Here is a 14,019-nt window from a genome sequence, read left to right as displayed (position 1 = left end):
CGATGTCCGGGCAGGGGTTCTTTAGTCAATGCTGCTGGTCCTGATGTCAGCCATGACATCACTTGTCTTGCTGCTTTTCTGGGCCTGGAGCTGAAACACAACTAAGGCCTAGATGTTATCCCTGGGGGTTAACGCTTAGGGGAGTGGCCACGCAAGGGCCCACATGGGAGTCGCAGGAGGCCCCTCTTCCTGCCCCTGGTTCCTTCTCTAAGGGGGGGGGGGGTCCTACCACATGACCAGCATATGGTAGGGGAGGAAAGGTCACCCTGGAGAGAAATCTTTGTTTTCCCAGTTTTCCCAGTTGCTAGGCCCCTGGGGCTTTCTGCCCTGGTGACCTTCTGTGCCTGGCCTCTCGGCCTTGCTCTGCTCAGGTCCGCCCTTCCAGAGCTGGGCGAGTTCCCCTGCCTTGTCCACGCTCTAAATTGCTGTGTCACTGGAGCAGTGGATTCTTCAGTGAAAGCGAAAGAAAAGGAAGGAGGCGAGAGAGAACCGTCCCTTTAAATTCCGAGGGAAGGCGGGGGTGCACCGCAGCTATACTTCCTGGTCATGGTTACTCAGCACTTTAGGGGCTGGGGGGTGGGCGTGGCGGCCTTTCTGACGGACCCGGCCGGCGGGGCGGGCGGCCCCTCCTCGGGCCGGGGCGCACTCGGTCAAGGCCCGGCCGACCCCTTCCAGGTGAGCCTGTCGGTGGCTCCGGGAGGCGCCGTCTGGCTCCCCGCCTCCCGCGCCGCTCCCAGAGCATGCGCCCTTCGAGTCGTTCCGCGGCCGCCGCAGTTCCCCCTCCCCGCTAGGGGGCCGGGAGGGAGGGGGTGGGGGGGCGGCGCGGGGAGTTTCTGGCTGCGGGGTGACCCTGGAGATCTGCCCACGCCCGCGCAGGCCCCGCCCCGGGCAGCGGCCCCGCCCCCCGGCGGTTAGGCGGCTCCCGGCGGCGCGCCCCGGCCGGGCTGTCTCGGCGGGCGCGCCCCCGCCACACGTACGCCGCGCGCCCGCGCCTGGCCCTTCAGCGGCTATAAAGGGAAGGCGGGCAGCGCACGGTCCAAGCTCCGTCCGCCCCTTTGCATCCGCTTCCATCGCAGCTTACGGCCGCTGGTCAGACCTCCGCCGCCAAGATGGTGAAGCAGATCGAGAGCAAGGTATGCGCTCCCGGGGGAGCCCGGGGCGCAGCGCGCGGCCTCGCGGGCTGGCGGAGGCGCTGCGCTGCGCTGGAGGCGGGCAGGCCGCCGCTCCGCATCCCTGGAGGAAGGGGACGCGGCGGCTCGGCTGGGGCTGCGGGAAGCCGGGGCCTGGGCGCGCTCGGGGCGCCCGAGCACGCCCTGGAGGAAGGGAGGAGAGGGACCGGAGCCCCCTGGAGGGCGGGGCGGGGTGCCCAGTGCGCCCGGGGAACGCACGCGCGCGCGTGGACTATGCGGGCGGCCTCTCCCCGCGCTTCCTGCACCGCCGTCTGGGAAACCACGCGTGGACCCCCGTTTGTATCCGGATACGAGCCCGGGCGAGGAGATGGAGGGCCCTTTGGAGAAAACAGAGCTGCTGGCCGCCACTCCCTCCCCGTGAGTGGTGTGACCCACCCGCGCTGGGCGGCGGGGGCTCCCACGGGAGCGGGTCTGGGCCGGAGACCCCCGGCTGCCTCCCCGCTGCCCGGCCCCAGACGGGACGCGTACTGTGTCCTCGCAAAGGGGCGGCCCGGGGCGGAGACCCCCCCGCCCCCGGCTTCCCTTTCTCGCGTGTACTAGACCCGCCCGGAGGCCCGAGGCGCCCAGGTGGCCGCGAGGAAGTGAGGTCCTGGCCGCGCCCTCGGGACTCCTCCTCCTGCGTCGTGGGTCGTGTTTCCGGCAGCGCTGGCTTTGGAATGACTCAGTGCCCAGGGCTGGGCCCGGGGGCCGCCGCTGCCCTGCCCATCTGTGATTCACCCACCGCCCGGAATGCCCCTGGGAGCAGCTGGCCCTCCCGTCGGCCTTCGGGCACGCAGGCGGTGGTTCTGTTCTTTTAGGAATGCCCAAGGCAGAAGTGTCCCATTCGAGGCTGATACCCTCCTGCACGCAAAACTCAGAGCCTAACATAGTGCCTGGTATACTGTAGCCAAGGAGTGTTTGTTAAATGCAGTCAGAAAAGTGAGTGGCAGAGAATTGATGGTGCTCGAGCAGTGGGCGACCCCACGACAGCATTTAACCTGGGATACTCCCACCCCAGTAAAGCAGGCCAGAGGCGGGACCTCGCCTGCCTTGAGTGTCCTGGGCCCTTTTTAGATGCTGGGGCGTGCTTCGGAGACCTCAGTTTCTCTGTAATGGTCCCTTATCTTTTTGTTACTTTTAGAACCGGAAAACATATATGATCATTATAGAAAATTTGGGAAGAGAGAGAGCTGTTTCCTACAAACCACAAAGTAATTGAAATTACGTCATGCCTGTGTACTGTTTTGTTCTGAGCTTTTATTTTCCTGTCTAATTTAGCCTCAATGCTTTGCATGTAATCAGAAGCTTTTAGTAACCATGTCAGTATCTGAACACATTGCTGGACATTTAGGCAGTTTTTGTTGCTTCAGTGACTCTTCTGTTCATAACACATTGTACTGTGTGCACTGTGCAGAGTTCAGGCTGTTTCCTCCGGTTAGGGATTGGGGCAAGGGATGTGAACCTTTAAAGGCCTATAAATGTCCCAAGAAGCATGTGAGTGCTCCTCTCTTTCAACACTGCCTTTCCCCCATAACTTTGGCCAGATCACTAATAAGAATTCTCATTCTCATTGGAATAACTTTATTAGTGACTGAACTTTTCTTCTCCAACATGTGTTGATTGGCTAGCTGTAGTCTGTTACCTGCTTGTCCTTAATGATTTTTTCCTATATTGATACTATTTTTTTAATTGTGAGCATTTATATTAAAATTAGCAGCCCTCTCATTTGTTGAAAACAGAGGTCCTTAATATTAATTTTTGTTCTGTATACTTTAATTCAATACCTATTGAGTGAGAAATATCATCTTATGGGGTGTGTAGGGGGGATTCCTCCAGGGTTTGGCAACCTCCTCAGTATAACTTAACAGGTGAGAACCCATGAAAGGAGTGAAAAGGTCTTCGGGGGGGGGGGGGGGTCTATATTAGTTGTCTCGGAATCCATACAGAACAGACAGAAAATTGATTGATTCCTGGGGCACATCTTTCCATCTTTCCCTGTTTTCATTGTTATAGTTATGGCCCCTTCCTCCCCTAATCAATGAGAAGATGTATAAGGGTAATAAATTTGTTCCTCAAAGAAGCACTCCATCAGGGCCCAAAGGCCCTGATAATCAGCTGATCTTCAGAATTATAATCCAGAATCATTATTCAAAAGTTAAACTAATTTGAATGTTATTTGTAAATATTGAATACACTTGACATTTTTGTCTTGATGGATTTGGTGCCATTGGCCATCCAAGACGACTCTGAGGTGTTGGTAGTTCGGAGCCTCTGGGATCTATTTCAGATACAGTTGGGATACTATAATGAGGAAGAAATCACACAGGGTTTTTTGTTTAGTTTTTTTGTTGTTTGGTTGTGTGGTGGTTCTTTGGGTTTTTTTTAAGAGTAACAGCTGCCATTTATTGAACACTGGCACTTTGCTAAATGCTTTACAAACCACTCCTATGCTTTTATTAGTTACCTGTGGAAATGTTATGTTTAGGGAAAGAGATGCTAGACCCTGCTTTTATTTACGTACCCCACCTACATAGTTTTGTTTTTAAAATATTTATGACAGGCCCTGGCCAGTGTGGCTCAGTGGTGGATCGTCAGCCTGAGCACTGGAAGGGTGTCAGGTTCGATTCCCAGTCAGGGGCGCGTCACCTGGGCTGCAGGTTCATTCTCCAACCCCGGTGGGAGGCAATCAATCGCTGTGTCACTCTCACATCGATGTTTCTCTCCCTCCCCCCCTTTCACTCTCTCTAAAAATCAGCGGAAAAAAATATCGTCAGCTGAGGATTAACAACAACAAAAAATTAAAATATTTGTATCCAGCAAAGAGGACCTTTAATCTTCGATTTTAGTACCTGGGAACTAGGTCTTGGGGTTTGCTTCTTAGGAAGGTAATCTTGAGGCATTTTCCAGCTGATGTCTGTTTAAGCAAACACATCAGGGAAGAGAAACGGTTGTGAAGTCTACACATACTGCGCTCTAACTCTTGTTCAGTTGAGTCCAAGTTCCTGTTGCTTTTCAGATTCTTAGGTAGTTTTGCTGGAACTTGATTCAGATTGTTTTGGGAATTCCTTGAGAGCCTTTGAAATAACATTCTATGTTGAAAAGAATCTTACCAAGTATTTATTGAGACCCAGCCTTGTTCACAAAACAATATACAGTTGACCCTTGTGCAGCACAGGGGTTAGGGACACTGAGGAGAACTTCTGACTCCCCCAAAATAGCCTGCTGCTCACCGAAACCTTACAGATAGCATTAACAGTTAACACATATTTTCTATGTTATATGTATTATATACTGTATTCTTACCATAAAGTAAGCTAGAGAAAAGAAAGTGTTAAAATCATAAGGGAGAGAGAATACATTTACAGTACTGTATATATTTATTGAAAGAAAACCTGTTTATAAATGGACCCACCCAATTCAAACCCCTGTTCTTCAAAAGTCAACTGTATTCATCTGACCAGACAGTGTCATTCCTTGGCTTTTTTCCTGTCTTATCTGGATCTTGCTTGACCTTCTAAACATTTCATCTGGAAAAAATCAGTGATGATTTGGAAATAGAATTTATAATTCTTTTTTTTTTTTTTTTTAAACGAGCGGGAGAAGAAGGGGCGTGGGAGAGAGATTTTTCGTTCCACTTATTCATGCGTTCATCGGTTGATGTGCCCTGACCGGGGATCGAACCTGCACCCTTGGCGTATCAGGATGGTGCTCTAACCAACTGAGCTACCCAGCCAGGGACAATTTCTGTCATTCTAACTTGACTCTCCCCACACACACCCAGAGGTAGGGTAGGAGTTTGTACCTGCATAACTGAAAAGGTTACAGAAGTCGTCATAACATACCATTCTCGAAACATCATTTGTGAATTATTTCCCAAAAAATGTGAAGCAGAAATTAGAAATCTAGAGAAGTAACTGTATTTCAGGGACATTCGCCATAGACTTTATTTATTTATTTTTAAAATACATCTTTATTGATTTCAGAGAGAGGAAAGGAGAGGGAGAGAGAGAGACAGAAACATCAATGATGAGAGAGTCACTGATCCGCTGCCTCGAGCCCGCAACCCGGGCATGTGCCCTGACCGGGAATTGAACCCGGATCGCCTGGATCCTAGGTCGACGCTCAACTGCTGAGCCACGCCCGGCTGGCTCGCCATAGATTTTAATGGTGCTTTATTTATTTACTTTCCCTTTTACTGGACCAGATGTGATCTGATCCTTAGCTCTCAAAGGAAGGGAACGTTAGTTTTTAATTAAACCAATGTAATTAGCATTTTTCCTTGAAGAAAACCTAGACTTCTGATACAGATACTTGTGTTTCAATTTGTCTGATCTTTGTTGCCCTCCTTCGGGTCAGCTGACTAACTGACTAACTGTGGTTAAAATGAGTTTCTTAACTGAAAGGTTAGGTTGCTAGGGTTACAGTATCAAGACCATTGGTAAATTATTCACGGAGGTTGGTGGTGGGGGATTTCTTGGTCATTTCTGCTCATGGCATTTTATTTAACATGCGTTCCTTATGAGAAACTGAAACTGTCTTTCATTTGGTCAACAGTGAGGATAGAGTTTTGAGATAAAGGGCAGAAATCAACTATAAACAGTCAGATCTTAACTGTGGAAACTCCATTAAAAAGAATACAAGGAAATATGCTTAATGTCAACAGTGATTGTAAAGGTTTGGAGGAGGTTATTTCCCCTTTTTTTTGGATTTTGGAATGTTCCACCACAGAAAATCAAAGAAGTGGGCACTTGGTTTTTTTTTTAAACTAACTTGTGTTGTAGATGGCAAAATTCTGTGCCTTTGTGACTTCAGTTCAAGTCACCCCTTTCACCAGTTGATAAGCATTTAGTGAATGTGTCCAAAATACCTAGATTTGATGTGGAAACGTGTTTAATACCAATCTCTTTATTTTCCTTTTGTTTGCTTATTTTGGAGATAGACTGACTACTTAATATTTTCTAAAATATTCATGGAGACATAATTGACATACTATACACACGCTTGTTTCATCTTATCAAGTAATACTACAAAGGACACGGAAGGATTTTTTTTCAAACAGTATGTTTTGTTTTGTTTTATTAAAAGATAGGTCTTGCTTTCAGGGCCTCTGAAGTGTGCTTTGTGTCACATTTTCTCAGGTCTTAGGAGGGTTTTTTAACACACGCTTTCCCTTTGCCTTCGCAGTATGCTTTTCAGGAGGCCTTGAACAGCGCGGGAGATAAACTTGTAGTAGTTGACTTCTCGGCCACGTGGTGCGGGCCCTGCAAAATGATCAAGCCCTTCTTCCATGTGAGTATTAAACCACCTCTGCCTTGTAGGAGATTTGTGTTCTTTGGGTTGGCGGTAACAAAGCTAGAAAAAAACACAGGACAATTAAAAAGAGTTTGCGGGTTTGTTATTGGATCTTTGGTCAAAAAGTAACAACTTAAAGAGGTTAGCTTTGACACACATAACCCATTGAAGACAGCTTTCAAAAGCTAATTTGGTTGTCTCCAATGGTTTTGCTTTTGTTCATTTTGAAACATGGGCCCTGCGCCATTTGAAATTCGGGCCTCAGAAGTTGGTGTGCCAGATTATTTTACACTAGAAGGAATTTGGTTCAGAGAAAATGTATGTTCTTTATGCTTACCTGGTCCCTGGTCTAATTTTTTACATTTTTAATTCGTCTGTACTTTTATTATGTTGCTGTTTAAGAAGGTTGGGTATTGATTGCCATTAACAAGTTCTAATTCTTTGTGTATTTTTCATTTTAAATTTTCTAGTCCCTCTCTGAAAAGTATTCCAATGTGGTGTTCCTTGAAGTAGATGTGGATGACTGTCAGGTATGTGGCTGGAAATCTGCAATCCTACTACGCTTTTCACATGGCCTTTTTCTCTGTATTCCAAGCGATTGTTTTCATAAATGTCAAATAAAACTAGAACTACAGCCTTAGTTAAAAAGTTATATTTTGGAAGAACAGATAATTGTGCCAATTATGAGCTTAATCCTAGATATCAGGAGGTACGTACACCACATCCTAAAATAAGTATAAAAATAGATGGTTGAGGCTTTGGTACCTTACTTTCCAGGTACTTTCCGAAAACCTATGGATTCTACCTAACATTCTGAGATGCTCAATACATAGAAATGGAATTAGACTATGATAACTAAATCCGTAGAGTTGGTGTGACCAACTGTGGAGACCACTTTTAAGGTTCTTGGGAAATAATGACATGAGAAAGTGTGTTCACAAACTTATTCTAGTCTTAGTTGATTTTGGTCAGTTAGAAAACCCAACTGTTTTAATGAAAAAACACCAAGGTGCCTAGTAGAGAGCTGAGAGAATAATTAGGGGGGAAATCCCAGGGTTGATTTAATTAACAAAAATGCTTGTTTAGCACTTTGTGTGCCAGGCACTGGTTTCTGTGCTTTACAAGCATTGATTCATTTCAGTCCTTGATGCTATCATCACCCCCATTTTACAGATGAAGGAAACAGAGAGGTGGGCCTTGGAGGCACAGCGGCAGTGCCAGGATTGAAAACGAGGGCCCCTGGCTGCCCAGCCCTTGCTCTTCACCACCCTTTAGAGGAGGCTCTGTGGTGTGGTGGGTACAGATCAGGTTCTCAGCATGTGACGGTGCCTCTCACACAGCCCACTGAAAAGGAGGGTCTGCTCCAGATGTCTTACCTAGGGGTTCTCTACAGATATGTGGGCATTTTCCCCTTGCCCCAGGGGGCAGGAGAGGTGCTAGACCTTGGTCCAGCCCTGGCTCAGTGACTTCTGCCTTAGGCTGATTTCTCTTCTTCCTTGAGCCTTGGCTTTTCTCTCTGATCAGATGTTACCTGCCCCATCAACTTGCCAAGGTTGCATATTTGTTGAGCAGCCATGGAATGGGATAAAAGTACTAAAGGGTCCATAAAGCAGATATGTGGTTATACTTTCTAAACCTGTGAGGGCCCACCCACACCACATTGCTAATTCTCAGCACATTCTCCTATTCCACACTCGTCCCGTTGCTCGAACTCTCTTCTCTGCCTGGCACAGCCTTTCCTTTCCTTCCCGATGAACTCCTAGCCGTAAGCGTCACATCTTTTCCAGGAACTCTTCTACAGCTAGCCCCTTGAACACTCCAGACTGGGTTAGTTTCCCCTTCTCTGTGTCCCCATCATGTCCCCGGCCCCTCATTCCTCTTGCATTTATGGTAGTGGAGTGGAGTGAGTCCTACATCTAGACTGCTTGCTATGTTTCCCAGCTCTGTCCCTTGTTAGCTGTGCAGGCTTATCTTCTCTGTGCCTCAGTTTGAACCTCTGTGAAATGGCACTATTAATCCAACATCATAGGGTAGTCATCAGGATTAAATGAGATAGCACGCGTAAAAAGTTTAGGACAGTCCCTGGCACATGTTAAGTACTCATTGAATTGTTATAATGATCTCTTTGTGCCCGATCTTTACCGTTAGTCTCTGGGCCAAGGCCGGGTGCTCTTACTGCCTCGGTCCTGAACCTTCCTGGAGAAGGTGCACAGGGCAGTCAGGACTCTTGTGTGCCAGCGCTCCTCCTCCGTGTCTGGTTGGCACCCTCATAATCACCCTCGGTTTCCAAACATTGAAGTGACCTGCTCACAAACTGGGGACCTTTCACTGCCCCTCCACATTCTAAAGATTGAACAACCTGTGGTGTCTTTCTCTCCGAATGCCTTTCGGGATTGCTATTACAACCACCCAAATAGCCTGTTACAGAGTTAAAAATTGAACTAGTTCCAGAACCCTTTGGTCACGACATACACACAGCGGCAGCGTGGTCAGCTTCTGCTCACCTGGTGGTTTAGCAGAATTAGCAAGGCAGGAAATTCAAACAGAACAGTTCATTGAACAGGCAGGGAGTTTTCCCCATGGAATCGATGAATTCCGGGAGTGGCTCTCCTGGTTGCTTGGGAACTCTACGGAAAGCCATCCCCTCGTTTCAACTCTGAAAGAACACAGATAAAGGGTAAAAATTACATCAGTCTCATTTCTGAATGTTAGAGCGTATCATTAAGTAGATGGAATGTTTAATGTCTGAATTCATTTTTAAAATTTATATACAGTCAATTCCTGACCATGAACTTCAGACCCGGGGTAATTTATACATTTATAATGTCTTTGGAGCAAGCAGCATACAGTTTTATATGAAGGATCTATATGCCCTTGGATGGGAAGAAGCTATCTTTCGGGTGTAATAGATTGAAATCGACAGTTAGGAGGCATGGACATGTAATGTGGTTCACAGAGAAAATGTTGTATTCCCAGAGAAGTTTGAGCACTACCCCTTTGGGAAATGAAAGACTCCCAGCTCTCTGCAGGGCGTGATGCTCTTGTAAACCAAAATAACAAACAAGTAATTTAGACCTGATAGTTTTGCGGCCTTTTAGACTGCTGTGTTTCCATTTTGCTTAGAACAGCCAGGAATGAGTTAATAATAAAAGTGACAAAAGCAGGTTTAAAGTTGTTTTGGCCATATGGAGCGCTAAGCCAGAAACCAATGAGACTAACAAGGTAAAATGTACTCTTGTTACACTTACTAATAAGAACTAATAAAAATCTGAGACTGGGTAAAACTGTAGGACTGGAGAACAAACAGGTCAGTGGTTGGCAGGGGTTGGGGTAGGGGGAAGGTTTGACTACCAAGGAGTTGCTGAAGGGAATTTTAGGGGAGTGGGAATAGTTTTATGTCCTGCTTTTGGTGGTGGTTTTATAACTATGCATTTGTCAAAACTCACAGAACTTGTCCACACACACCCCCAAAGTGAATTTTACTATATGTAAGTTTACAATTCCAGATTGTTCTCTCACACACACACACAGTCCACCCCCAACAAACAGGAAGTGGGGAGTTATTAGGGTGTAACCTGGCTTTCTGTTTCTAAGTGAGGGAAGTGATAAGAATGTTTTTAAAACCGCTAAGGTAACTACTTCATTTTTAAGTGGGCATAACTTTAAAATCACTGCAGAAATAGCAAACCAGTCCATAAAACAAGAAAACAGAAATGAGAAATGTAAAATACTAACTTTAAATAGCAACGGTCAGGTCCATAGAAGATCTTAACACTTAGGCATACTGTGTTCCTGGAATATTGACACGGCCTTATTGAAATGTCAGACTCCCAAATTTGTCCAACTTGAACAGTCTGACGTTTTGGGAAAATTGACCATGATATTCTGAAATAACATGGTCAGGAAAGTCCCATGAACATTCTTTGGTTTCTGTGATCTAGTTCTGGGGGCTCTGCCTCCTGGGTTGCTGTCTGCACAGTTTTTGCTGCTTTAGGGCTGCGAGGTTCTCCACATCTTACCTGATCTCTCTGGAGTGCCAAGCTGGCATCGCCAGTCCCTTAACAGATCTCTTCACCTGAAACACTTGTCCAAAGAAAACCATTTTCATGGCATTTCCTTCCAAACCTTGTGTGAACAAAGTACCATATTAAAAGTTCTCGGTGTTCCTGTAACAGAATTGAAGAATGCTTGATATGTCAGTGACCTTTGAGCTGCTGAAAAACCTTCAGATGTGGTAGGAGCCACATCTAGGGGAAGAGAAGAGAAGATATGCACCAACTAGCTCAGTTTACAGCTTTTTCTCAAAGCTGGGTGGCCCGTGAAGGTTAGATAATTAGAGTCAGCTAGGGCTCAGCCTTGTACTGATTTATGAGGGGGACGTAGGGGAACCTTGTAGTGCCCCTCGGGCAAGTCTAATAATGCCACCAGGTTTAAGAACATACAAGTAAGTTTTTAATTAAAAAATAAGAGAAACAAAAACCAGTGTTTTTCTCTTTTTAGATTAAGGTGGCATTATTCTTGAACAACTCTTTTGCAAGTGACGCGCTTCTCTTTCCAACACGTTGGACTTTAGCCTTTAGGATCATCATTTCTGTATCTCATTCCCGTAATAAGTCTGGGAAAACTATGAGCAAAGACAAGAGGTGCTAATTCTGAGGAATAGTTGGGCTTTTAATCCTGAGTAAAGTTAAAGAATTTGTAAATGCTTCCTTACGATTCTTTAAAATTATTCTTAAAATCCAAGATCTAATTGGACGAAAGAGTTATTGAATCACCGTGTAGTATCCGATGCTAGTAGCATTCTGCTCCTTGGTGCCCCTCCGAAGAGAGTACATATCAGTAAGAATTTTGATTGAAATATAACCAGTTCAGGCTTTTGTGTTACCATGATATCCACTGTCGGTTTTTATATGCAAAAGAAAGTCCCGATGCTGAGATACGGAGCGTGTGGCAGGAAAAAGAACCTGGGTTTGGATTGCGTGCTTCTGTCAAAGCTCCGCACTTAGCCGTGGTTCTCTTGTCTCTCCCACTGTCCCCCGCCCCAGGATGTTGCTGCAGAGTGTGAAGTCAAATGCATGCCGACCTTCCAGTTTTTCAAAAAAGGACAGAAGGTAGGTACATCTGAGCTTGCAGGAAGCTAACTGAGTAACAGGAAAACACGGTATAAATGAAGAAACTGCCGTGGCTTACTCCGCCCTGGGAAGCAGGCCCCGCTGTCTGCTTCCGAGACTGTAACAAACATGTCACTCTTCACTGATTAGGTATCTAGTGTGGCTTCTAACTGGAAATTGGTCTTTGCTAGAACTAGTCACTGAATCTGTGATCGGTACCTCATACATAATACAGTATATTTGTCTTCTTTAAGAGCTATTTGTGTCAGAAATGTACTTGAGCCTTTTGCCTGTTGTCGAGGGGCTGTTTTTTCATAGTTTTTGTCTTTAACTTAAAACTGTGTTATCCAAGGGTGTTCATTTTAAATAAGGTTATATTTCTCCCTCCCCCTTACTCCCAGTTGTCCCCATTCTGTGATCATGTCTTATGCACAAAACAGAGATACAAGGCTACTGTCTAATGTCAATCCAATATTCTCTTAACAGGTGGGTGAGTTTTCTGGAGCTAATAAGGACAAACTTGAAGCCACCATCAATGAATTAGTTTAATCGTGTTTTCTGAAAACAACCAGCCATCGGCTCTGTAATTTTTTTTATTTACAAAAATGAAGATAGATCAAGTATAGAGACTATATACTCAACTACCATCTGATTATAAATGACAATAAAATATTAATTCTACCCTTTTTAAAACTGTCTGGTGTCTTGACTAGTTTTCAAAATAAATGAAAAGTGGCCAATTAGACGATATTTAGTGTCTTAATTATTTTCATATATTCTTGATGCACTTTTTAAAAAAATAATTTTTTAAAAATTTAATTCATTTTAATTCCTTGCCCGAGGATATTTTTTCCATGGCTTTTCAGAGAGATTGGAAGGGAGGGAGGGAGGGGGAGAGATAGAGAGAGAGAAACATTGATGGGAGGGAGCCACATCAGTTGGTTGCCTCCCGCATGTGGGGCCAGGATCAAGCCTGAAACGAGGTACGTGCCCTTGACCAGAATTGAACTTGGGACCCTTCAGTCTGCGAGCTGATGCTCTAACCACTGATCCAAACCAGCTGGGGCAATGATTTTCTCTTTTTCATTGATTTTTAGAGAGAGGAAGGGAGGGAGAGAGAGAGAGAAGTATCGATCGGCTGCTTCCTGCAGGAAGGGTTTGGCTCTCGATCTTGGCAGCACATTGGAATCAGAGCTTTTAATTTTAGGGTTTCCTAGCATCACTTTTAACTGGTCCTGGGTGTTGCCTGGATTGCAGATGATTGATTTGCAGCCCGGGTTGAGAACCACTGATCTAGAGGATGACAGTATCGCCAGGGGATGATGGGCGACAGGTGGAAGCTTACACTTGGGCAGTGACTGTGGCCAGTGGCTTTGAGGTGTGACAGAACTCATTCTGATAGTCCCTTAGAATGAGACAGAAAACATCTAAATTGTTGCAGAGGACAGTTAACACATTTTTTTCCACTTTGGAAGCATGTTAGGAGATGAACATGTGTCATGGTCTGTCTTCCCATTCACAGAGTTTTATAGCCCTTTCCTGCCAACCTCCATCAAACAAAACCAAGTTTCCTAAGCTTGGTGCTTTACTGTGGACCAGGTGGTTAGATGCTTCAAAACTTGACGAGTGTTAGCTGTTTAAAATACTAAATGTGTAACAGTTAACTCAAGACTATAAAAATCTCAGTAACTGGATGGTATAATTGAATGCCACATAAGATTTTGTTGTCCCCAAAGTGGATTACTAATTAGAAATAATGCTGAGCATTTTTTACTTGTTACCGAATTTATAATAATAAAGGTGAATGCAGGATTTACAACTCCATAAGATCTAGAATAACTGGAGTCACGAAAAGGCAAATATATTACAAAGATATACTACATAGTATAACACACTGTCTAGAGTTGGTCGTGGACTAGCCGGGGAGCAAGATACCAAAACCACTGAACTGACTTGAAGGTCTCCGGAAAGGAAAGCGTGTCCTGTCCAGGAATGCAGGGCTCCTTTTACCAAGGTGATGGTGTTTGATCAAAGCCCAGCTGAAAGGGAGCAGCCAGGGTGTTCCAGAAGCGGGCTTAGTGGCAGAGCAGAATCTGGAGAAAGGCAAGGAGTCCAACAGCTGGAATCGAGCTGAGCAGCAGATGAAGCAACAAGGAAAGGCTGGGACCTTGAAGGCCTTTGAGAGAATTTGGCCTCTGGATCCCTGCTTTGCAATGTTTTCTGTCATGGTACACAAAAAAAATGCTTGAGCAGCCCGCTGGGTGAATATGGAAAAGATTTGGGCACCAATTATGTGGCTAAAGAGAGAGGAAGGGAGAGGGAAAGAGAAACATCGATCTGAGAGGAGCATCGATCAGCTGCCTCCTGCATGCCCCCTACCAGGGACAAAGCCTGCAGCCCTGACATGTGCCCTGACTGGGATTGAACCAGGAACCTTTTGGTGCACA

At 45.8% G+C, this 14,019-nt stretch overlaps 1 protein-coding gene across 1 annotated transcript; it reads left to right on the top strand.

Moving 5' to 3' along the window:
• Positions 1 to 983: 983 nt before the first annotated feature.
• Positions 984 to 12,265, top strand: TXN (thioredoxin). The gene is made up of 5 exons (XM_087822819.1): positions 984 to 1,133; positions 6,354 to 6,458; positions 6,932 to 6,991; positions 11,507 to 11,572; positions 12,059 to 12,265. Exons 1-5 carry the CDS (start codon positions 1,110 to 1,112, stop codon positions 12,119 to 12,121), a joined length of 318 nt encoding a protein of 105 aa, XP_087678945.1. The 5' UTR covers positions 984 to 1,109; the 3' UTR covers positions 12,122 to 12,265.
• Positions 12,266 to 14,019: the final 1,754 nt, after the last annotated feature.

This window comes from Miniopterus natalensis, chromosome 12 (genome assembly GCF_054644295.1).
Source record: "Miniopterus natalensis isolate mMinNat1 chromosome 12, mMinNat1.hap1, whole genome shotgun sequence".
Taxonomy (NCBI): domain Eukaryota; kingdom Metazoa; phylum Chordata; class Mammalia; order Chiroptera; family Miniopteridae; genus Miniopterus; species Miniopterus natalensis.
Note: the sequence above shows the minus strand (reverse complement) of the source record. Positions and strands in the feature narration are given on the sequence as shown.

Bases quoted from the DNA above. Each gene is read 5' to 3' on its own strand.
- TXN (XM_087822819.1), top strand. From the start codon at position 1,110: ATGGTGAAGCAGATCGAGAGCAAG. The intron at 6,459-6,931 runs GTGAGTATTAAA...TAAATTTTCTAG, and splicing joins TGATCAAGCCCTTCTTCCAT to TCCCTCTCTGAAAAGTATTC. The intron at 6,992-11,506 runs GTATGTGGCTGG...CCCCCGCCCCAG, and splicing joins TAGATGTGGATGACTGTCAG to GATGTTGCTGCAGAGTGTGA.